Source organism: Saccostrea cucullata, unplaced genomic scaffold, assembly GCF_032062105.1.
Source record: "Saccostrea cucullata isolate Sc308-1 unplaced genomic scaffold, CSIRO_AGI_Scuc_v1 ctg23, whole genome shotgun sequence".
In the NCBI taxonomy this organism is placed as follows: domain Eukaryota; kingdom Metazoa; phylum Mollusca; class Bivalvia; order Ostreida; family Ostreidae; genus Saccostrea; species Saccostrea cuccullata.
In genome coordinates, this window is record NW_026932470.1 from 275001 (window position 1) to 285000 (window position 10000).

The 10000-nt window shown below is 34.4% G+C and overlaps 1 protein-coding gene across 2 annotated transcripts in view; it reads right to left on the bottom strand.

The window, feature by feature from the left end:
• Positions 1 to 10000, bottom strand: part of LOC134235194 (poly(ADP-ribose) glycohydrolase-like) — a 26122-nt gene that overhangs the window by 6969 nt on the left and 9153 nt on the right. For both annotated transcript variants that reach the window (XM_062717314.1, XM_062717313.1), the window contains exons 7-14: positions 8261 to 8359; positions 7717 to 7836; positions 7531 to 7599; positions 3346 to 3417; positions 3089 to 3181; positions 2538 to 2698; positions 1948 to 2036; positions 1688 to 1824 (exon numbers count right to left, since the gene is read on the bottom strand). In XM_062717314.1, coding sequence (XP_062573298.1) covers positions 1688 to 1824; positions 1948 to 2036; positions 2538 to 2698; positions 3089 to 3181; positions 3346 to 3417; positions 7531 to 7599; positions 7717 to 7836; positions 8261 to 8359 — 840 coding nt within the window. The remainder of the gene's footprint in view (positions 1 to 1687; positions 1825 to 1947; positions 2037 to 2537; positions 2699 to 3088; positions 3182 to 3345; positions 3418 to 7530; positions 7600 to 7716; positions 7837 to 8260; positions 8360 to 10000) is intronic.

Sequence of the window (10000 nt, forward strand, 5' to 3'; positions counted from 1 at the left end):
CCTGGTCAAGTTATATATAACGATCTCCAGCTGTGTGTGATTTTGCATAAAAAAAACAACATCTTAGACAGACTTTAGAGAATGTTAAGTGCTAAGGAAATGGTCAATCTTAAAACTGTCCAGGCCTAGATTTTTCAGAATATTAGATTAGAACATTTTATAGATTTTGCAAATATGACCTATTTTAATGTCGAAAACATGCCAAGTCTCAAGAACGATAAAATTTTTGAGGAAGATGGAAATCTATGATATTTTACAGAAAACAAAGGGATTTGTTGGTAAAACTAAGAGGAACATGTATTTGGGGAAAGGCCGATGAGAAGTCACGCATACACAATTTATTGGTACTGTATAGGGGATTAATTTCACTGGTTGTAATTTTCACGTTTTCTTCTAATCTGACACAATCGCGGTTTCTTGAATTCGCTAAATTGGTACATGTATATAATAAAAGTTACCTCCCTTGTCTTTATTTCACGAACAATAGGGTCTAGGTTTATATAAAATAATTTAATAAATAATTGACAATTAATTAAAACAAGTGCAGTTATCAAAAGTCTTGACTATAAACGTCGAATGACTTTCTTATATGCTAGCTATTACGATGAGTGGATACATACACAACCCGAAAATTTTCAGAACGCGGCGAAAAACCACTTGACGGTAATACATGTGTTAATGCAGGTCGACAAAATAGTATCCTTCCACATCTTCAGTAAGTTCGATATAGTTATTTGAATGAATTTTTAAAACCAAAATGTCGATAAAAACTAATATGCATGATAATGCAGGTAACAAATACACGTGGTAACATTAGTTACGCACGGGTAATCAAAACCCATGGCCCACGTGTTTTGACTGATGAAACATCTAGCGTTGGGTACTAAACAGCTTTTTAACAAACACAGGTTATTATCTGCCTGTTTGAATTAAAGTAAACCGTGATAATTAAAATAATTGAATGACAAGTACTACTCGTAATTACTGAAATGATTATGTACTGCACTAACATGTATATAAGCCTATGTTATCGTAGTTTATTCTCAAATTTCCAAATAAAACATGGAGATTATTGAAAAATTATTCACTGTTTCTTGAATTCATGGATTGATTAACACCGTGAACATAGCGAATATTAACACCGTGAGTTATTTCCCCCCTATACAGTATCCTCACCTCATTTTGTTAAGGGTGTGTACTTGATAATTTGTTAATTAACAATAAATATTTAATTTTTAAAGCAAGAATCTTCTTTAAATGTTTAAAAGAATATGAAAAGAATAAAATCTATTCATATTTGCATGAACATAATGAAAAAAAAATGTGTACGAAAGTCCATGTTTTGCTGATACTTACAATTTTTAACAATTATAAAAAATAAAATCCGCCCACCCGCCGTAATTTTTTAGCAAATTAGGATGAGAATCTAAAGATTAACTTTACCTGGCCTAACCTAATGAGACCTTAAAAAAATGCCTGCTTTCTTAAAAAAAAAAAATTGCAAAGTTCTTTATCTTAGTCATTAAATTCTATAGTCCTTAATGATGAAGGGATTCTGTCTGTCAGGGAGGACTTAAATTACTTGCACTGCATAGGGGTGGGGGTTGGAATTAGGGGGGGGGTGTTATCTGGCTGTAGTCTTGTCTCATTGGTTTTGAAATGTTTAATTACAGGTCTCTTAACACACCTGTAAAAGTCCATCCCCATCATCTTCAATGGTTCCCTCGGCCGACACGTGGATGTCAGTAAGCTTTGTCTCCAGATTTTGCCATTTTGGGAAATTTTCCACACACTGTCGCTTGAAGGTCACTACACCTGTTGGCACTGAGGAAAACAAAGAAATAAAACAATGGACAGATGCTAATGTATATACACATATAGTAATTGTATGTAACTGTGTTAATTAGCTTTGGAAAGAAAAACAACATCAGAGACAGCACTACTCACTCTTTGTGGTTACTCTTTTAAAGTAATGGAAGATGCATTTCAACTTCTCTAACTTTATTGTCTGGTAATTAGGATTTCCATCATATAAGCTAAAAAAAAAAATTTCAACAGCATTCAAAATGTTTGAAATACTGTTCAAGTTTTTAAAGGATTTGAAGAAGTTTTTAAAGGATTTGAAGATGTATAAGTCTGCTAATTTTTTTTCTTCAAAAGCTAAAAACTTGGAACCAAATACCAATGCCAGATGAATAGCATACTGTAGATCACTAAATTTTCGCGACACCTTATTTTCGCGAGACAGTTATTGACTCTTGATTAGCGAGACAAAATTTTCGCGAATTGTGGTTATTGCTCTATATAATCTTAAGGAATACTATTATTCGTGACAATTAAATTTTCGCGAGCACACTGTCCCGCGTAATTACGCGAAAATAAAGTTCTCGCAAATAAAAAGTGATTTACAGTATAATGTTTATCTTCATGTCTGTCTTTACCATATAATACGTATACACTTTACAAAATAAGTACAAAAACTGGTATACTTAAGTTTTCATTCCTTTCTTCTATGAAGAGATTTAAAACTTACAAACCTGCTAAAATTGATTGTTGGATAATTGAAATATTCAGATGATTTTCCACGTGCATTTCTTCTTGGGAAAGTGCAGAAAAATGCGTTGGCCAGCAGACAGGCGATTTGTTCCTGAGACATAGTGATGCTTTTATTTCTCTCTCTCTTCAGTAAAGGAATGGGCTGCAAAATTCAAGTTCATTTTCTCTTCATACTTGTATCATGTTTCATGATAAAACGATTCTTTGTGTGTGATACGGTAGAAGTACCGGTACTTTTTTCTGCGTAGTATTAATTTAGGCTATGTAGACAGTCCCAAATTTTCCGCGGAAATTTGCATAAAAATACTTTATTCATATGCAAGACATATAGTGACAGTCTAAGAAATCCGTGTAATTTTCTATCCGCTGATTAAACAGAAACCAAGATTCCGCAGAATTATGACCCTGTGGAAAAAATTATGTCTACAGTATTTGATATGACTCATGTTTTAAGAAATCATGTTTTTTTCTAAAAGAAAATACATTGAAGCTGAAAATCTACATATTGAGAAAAGTGAATTGTTCTACATACCTGTGTTATCAGATTTGGTAAGTTTAGGGCCAGCTTTATCATTTTTGGTAAAATCTCATCAAAAAAGTATCTCCTTTCTGAATTTTCCATTTCCTGAAAAAAAAAATCACATATATGATGAAATCGATGTATCTGTACAATGTCAGTCTAACATAAAATTTAAAAATATCTCAAATAATATATTCTTTACCAAACATATTTACAATATCATTAATAATTTGAATGTAATGAAAGCAAGCATACATGTATTTACTTACATCTAAACAGAAGTGATAGAGCATTTGGAAGTTCTTCTCAGACAGCCTTGTGTTGTATTTACAGATAGCTTCCTAAAAAGGAATTTTATCTTAATATTTATGAGCAGAAAGGAAAGCAAATACATTGGATTCTTATACTGATACCAATAGGTCCAATCCACACTTTGCAATAGTTACGTCCCTTTGCGGGGTCAACCAAAAGGTCAAAAGGGAAAGAAATGACATTTCTTCTCTTTATGCTACTAAGCATTTGGGTGTGCTCTGATAAATCTATTGTTTAAATTTTTGTCTTTGGATATATGGGTAGCCATCCATGGGGAAATCATTATACAAGATGCACATAATTTTTCCAGTCAGATGACAAAGTTACAAACCAGAAAACTATAAAAGCCACTGTAAGGATTCTATGGGTTATCCCCCAAAGATGGCGGCCAAGGGACATATCTTTTGAAAAAAGGGGATTCAACTATAGAAGACTAGAGGTACTAACTGTGAGCATTGAGCTCGCTAAATGAAACCCTCTGCCTTCCATATGGTTTTTTGTAATGGCAAAGTCCATGTTTTTCTCTGGGAGATCCGAAATAAGTGTCAGATCATAAAGTAAAATAGGAGGTCACAATGGCATTATGTAATAATGAATATGTGAAAGTACCAATAAATCTTATTCAGTGGTATAGGAGGAGTTGTTGATAAGAGTTTTGTAAGATCATTATTTTAGAAAGAATGGCAGTCTCAATGTTTTGCTCTGGGAAACTCAAAATATGCGTCCAATCAAAAAGTAAAATAGAGGTGCACAATGGCACTATATATAAACAAAGACTCTGTGAATTAAAGTCTCATTAAATTTCATTCAGTGGTGACAGAGGACATCCTGATCACTATATACTCTCCCACTTTTCAAGTGGGGGTATAATATACTGAAAGGAAAAAGAAACACAGGGTAAACTTTTAGGTGAACTTTTCTTTTTTATTTTTTTCAGTATTTCTATCAAACTTTTAAAATTATCTTTAAAGAAAATGTAACCAATCCCATTTGATTTTGTCTTATAATTCATGAGTTATTGAAACTTACATGATGATACCCCCCAAAAGTCAAAATTGAAAACTCTCATTCTCTTCAATGTCTCCCCTGCACATCTGTCACAACCTTGATTCTCCTTTGCATGGAGTTCATCAGAGTGTTAATCTTTCAAACCCTGGCTATAATGGGCATGGGTAACCACACCGAAAAATTAGTACAAGAGGCCCAAGGGCCTTGAATCGCTCTTCTGATAAATTGTACAACATCTACTCCTCACTTCTATTTGAAGCCTCTAACCCTAAGTATTCTAAGAGCCAACTTGCATCAACTGACAAAGTTTGATGATTCTTAGCCAATTATAACTGAAGATATTTTAATAAAGCTATAAAAAAAACCATAAGTAGGTCACTATGACCTACTTTAAGATTGAAGTTTTCTGAGGACTCAAGATGCATTAATAGACAAAGATTAAAGATTCTAAGCCAATAAGTATGTGAGATATTCAAAAGTAAGTCACCTTGACCTACTTTTTCATATACATTCTTGGAAAAACCAAAATGCATCAACTGACATAGTTTGATTATTCCAAGCCAATAAGTACTGGAGATACTTAATTATAGCCATAAAATGTTAAAAGTAGGTCACTGTAACCTAATTTTTAGTAGGTGATTTTTGAAAGCCCAAAATACATCAACTGACAAAGTTTGATGATTCTCAGCCAATAAGTACCTGAGATATTCAAAAGTAGGTCACCATGACCTACTTTTTGGTTGACATTCTCTGAAAACCCAAGATGCATCAACTGACAACGTTTGATGATTCTAAGCCAATAAGTACCAGAGATCCTTAAATAAAGCCATAAAATGTCAAAAGTAGGTCACTGTTACCTACTTTTTTTTTGGTCATCACTCTCCGAAAACCCAAGATGCATCAACTCACAAAGTTTGATGATTCTAAGCTTATAAATACCTAAGATACTTAAATAAAGCTATAAAATGTCAAAAGTAGGTCACCGTGACCTACTTTTTGGTGTCACTCTCCGAAAACCCAAGATGCATCAACTCACAAAGTTTGATGATTCTTAGCCAATAAATACCGAAGATACTTAAATAAAGCCATAAAATGTCAAAAGTAGGTCACCGTGACCTACATTTTAGTCAACATTTTTCAAAGTCCCAAGATGCATCTGCTGACCAAGTTTGATGATCGTAGGTCTGAAGGTAATCAAAATATGCCTTTTAAACAATATGAAAACACATGCCTGCAAAATTCAAAAAGTAGGTCACAGTGACCTACTTTTTCATAAATATGTTTTAAGGTCCCAAGATGCAGCAATTAACAAGATTTGATGATTCTAACCCTCTCAGTGTCTGCAATAATGGGATTAAATGTTTTAAAAAGGATAAGTCATAAAGTTCAAAAAGTAGGTCAAGGTGACCTACTTTTAAGTTGACGTTGTTCGAGGACCCAAGATGCATCAACTAAGAAAGTTTGATGATCATAGGCCTTAAAGTGTCCAAAATATGCCTTCAAATCAATTTGAAAACAAATGCCCGCAAAATTAAAAAAGTAGGTCACTGTGACCTACTTTTGATTTAACATTATGTGAAGTCTTTAGATGCATCAACTTACAAGATTTGATGATCCTAGTCCTTATAGTAAGCAAAATATAAACGTTTTTATCAATTGTAAATTTAGGTCAACTTTGAAGTGACCTTGAGACCACACCCTTTGCCCCAGGGTCATGCCTTGAACAATTTTTAATCTTCAACATATCCTGATCCTTATATGTAAGTTTGGTGAAAATCTGCCGGGTGGTTCTGGAGAAGAAGATTTTTTAGCAACCAGTACTTTTGGTTTTGTTTTCCTGATTATCTCCCCTTGTTTAAGGGTCCCAAACTTTATTTTAGTATAAATGGTAGCCTTGGGCCAAGGATACCCTGTGACAAATTTGACACTGATTGGCCAAGGCGTTCTTGAGTTATGGCCCATTTTCTAAAAAAGTTAACGCACACCGCACGACGCACACCGCACAAATGGCCATAGCATTAGCTCTTTGAGCCTTTGGCTCAGAAGAGCTAAAAATGATGCGTGCATGCGCCAGTGAGAGGTACAAAACATAAAGATGACCGGCTCAAAAACCCCAATTGTGCAATTGCTTTCTTTCCATTTAGGGGTGAATGTAATGATTATGATAGTCTACTGTATTAATAGTGGTTTTTGTGGTAGTAAGGTGGCGATTAAATAGGTGGCAGGACAAATAGCCTGATTTTAATGTGACTCTGTTTCACGTTAACGTCATCGTCATGGTTGGTTGGGAACCATTCCAAGCCCTCTCTGACAACAGATAACACGTTCTATGTGGGGAAAATTTACAAGAAACTGCTCAGTAATATGTTGTTGCCCTTATCCTTACTTAGGAATTTTGAAAACCAGACCCCATGGAACTTTCGTAAACTGTACCAAGATTTCAAGAAATTCATATTGTCTGTAAATATTGAAAAATATTTACATCCACTGAATATTTTCTCCTTTATTTCTTAAGAAACACCATTGCGTTCATCACTGCATAAACTACAGTAGGCAGGTCGCCTGTACAGATTTCTGAATCAGTGGCTGTTCCATCAATGAAACGTATAAAGACGTTCGCATCATTAATACAATAATTAATCTTTTTAATCCCACTTTAATTGATTATTTAAACAGATATAAATATAAACAATAAAATGCTTTCTTTGTTTGTTGTTACTGGAATGAACGGTCGCAGCTATTGCAGAAAAAATTTACATAACCCGCTTACGCGGGTTATGTATTTTTTCTGCAACAGCTGCTTCCGTTCATTCCAGTAACAACAAACAAAGAAAGCATTTTATTGTTTAAACAATGCGTATACCTCATCTGCATCAAATGGTACAAAAAGATTTGTTGATAAACTTGTCAACATCAATTTGCACATGTTTTTGGCTTTTTAGTGTTTTCCCTACATAGCGTCATACATTTTAAGGTTGAATAATTCTGAACACTGATTTTGGTGCATAGTAACTAACATTCTCATCTGACCAATTTTCGTAATTTTTGGTTATGCGGTCAAAACAATTTTGATTATTATTCTACCCTGCATTTCTTTTTGCTTTCAGTATAATATTCTGTAAAATTACACATACTGATAATTCCAGTGGTCCAGGCATTGGTTTTCTCAAGGCACTCTCTATTATTTCCCATCTCCTTCTTATCTAGCAAAGAAATAAATTAAACTGATATCAAAAAATTTTTTAAATGAAAATACAAATTTCTAATATGCCAGCTGTTTGTAAATCAAAATCTGCTAATACTCTCTCATTAAGAAATACCTTATTGTTCCAAGGGAATTCACTCTGGTGTGAGCAGGGTATACGGACATGATGGCTGTCCCATTTATCTACGTACTGGTCTGGATGTGGTTTTGGTGGATACTTAGTGTTGTATGTGTACTAAAACATTTAAAATAGTTAAATCTACTGTATATACATGTACTTGTCTATAAATTATTTTGTTGGAAGTTAAATTTTGGTCAAAATTTCTATGTCCGACTTATTGCAAGTCATAAAAAGATTGGTATTTTTCTGGACATCAAAAAGTAGTTTTTCATAAGCATTTCCAACAATTATTGTTCAACAAATTCTGGTTAAATATTATACAATTATTGCTGTTTTTGAAGTCAATACATACAATGATTTAGCCACCTGAGGAGTAAAAAATTAACTGAGCCTGAAGGTCGGATTTAGCCTGAGAACACAGTCAATAAATTTAGCTGGACCAGTTTATAGGTGAGTATATCATTAATTCTTTTCAACAAAAATATATATACAGATGATGAATAACAACTAAACAAATGAGCGCCCTGAGCATACTTACAGGGACTTTAAACAGGACATGGTGGTCTGAGTGGGATCTCAGTGTAGGCAGAGGGTTCATACAGCCAGGTTTTCTGTTCAGGGTGGCTAACGACTTCCCCTAAAACAAACAAAATCCTCCTTCACAGTAAGTTATAGTGTATAGTGTGATTTATAATAAGCACAATTTACATTGATATGCTCATTTACAGTATAAGACACATAGTTTTGCTGTTGCTCAGACTGTGGGTAATCAACATATAATTACTGGTAGGCATGGTTATTTGATCACTTATATGTGAGTAAAGTGAGGTTAGACTTAAAATTGGAACCCCCATGTCATCAGATGTTTAGATTATCTAATTGTGAGTAGTGTTCTACTATAAGCATACCAGTAAGTAAAACATACTGAACCAAATTATAGACTAAAAGTCACATTACTTATTACTGATTCTTTATAATTGTTAGTGATCACATTACCAGGCATACCAGTAATTATGTTCCCCAAACGAAGTTGGGGAACATATTGTTTTTACTTTGTTTCTTCTTCCTGGGCACTTTTTTGTCCGCAAATGATCTCGTAAACTACACATCCGACTAAGGTGAAATGTTTTTAGGGTCAGTAGACATGTTATGTAGATTTGCCGAACGAAGGTCATTTTGCGCGCACATGCTTGCAAGAGCGCGCACGTGCAACACGAGAAATGATCAATATAATGAATATAAGCGTAACTTTTTTACATTTTTGATGAAATGCTTTGAAACTCATAATATTGGGATATATTAGTAACATAGACAATATGACATGGTCAAAATAGCAAGATCTCACGCGCATGCACGTGCGCTTCGCTCTGACTGGCTGAAACTAAAGTCTCAATATCTTTCTTGTTTTTTGAAAAAAATCCTTTGAAATTTTGAACTTTGCCATGCATTAGGATATTCTACAATATGATATATAGCAATTTTCATGAAAACACGTGCATGCACGTGCGCTGCAATCTGATTGGCTCAAACTTTAAATAGCTATAACTCCCTTGGTTATCAACCAAACAGGATGGGATTTGGATCATAGATAGATATAATAGACTTCTACAAGAAGGTATGGTGACCATTCACATGCATACACGTGTGTGTACGTGTGCTGCAATCTGATTGGCTTAAACTTAAAACAGCTATAACTCCCTTGGTTTTCAACCAAACGGGGTGGGATTTAGAACATAGATAGATGTAATGGACTTCTACGAAAAGGTATGGTCACCATGTTCATGTGTGCACCTGCGTGCACATGAAATGAGTAAAATAAAAACAAGAGGCCCATGGGCCACATCGCTCACCTGAGTAACTTGGGTGATGCAGATCTTTTTAAAAGATTTGTTCTATATATATTTCTATGTAAAACTTGGATTCCCCATTGTGGCCCCGCCCTACGCCCGAGGGTCATGATTTTAACAATTTAAAAATCTACACTACTCAAGGATGCTTCCACGTAAGTTTCAGCTTTCCTGGCCTAGTGGTTCTTGAAAAGAAGATTTTAAAAGATTTGTTCAATAAACTCTATGTAAAACTTGGATTCCCTATTGTGGCCCCGCCCTACCCCCGGGGGTCATGATTTTAACAATTTAATATTTACACTACCCAAGGATGCTCCCACAAAGTTTCAGCTTTCCTGGCCAAGTGGTTCTTGAGAAGAAGATTTTCAAAGATTTGTTCTATATATTTTCTATCCCTATGTAAAACTTGGATTCCCTATTGTGGCCCCGCC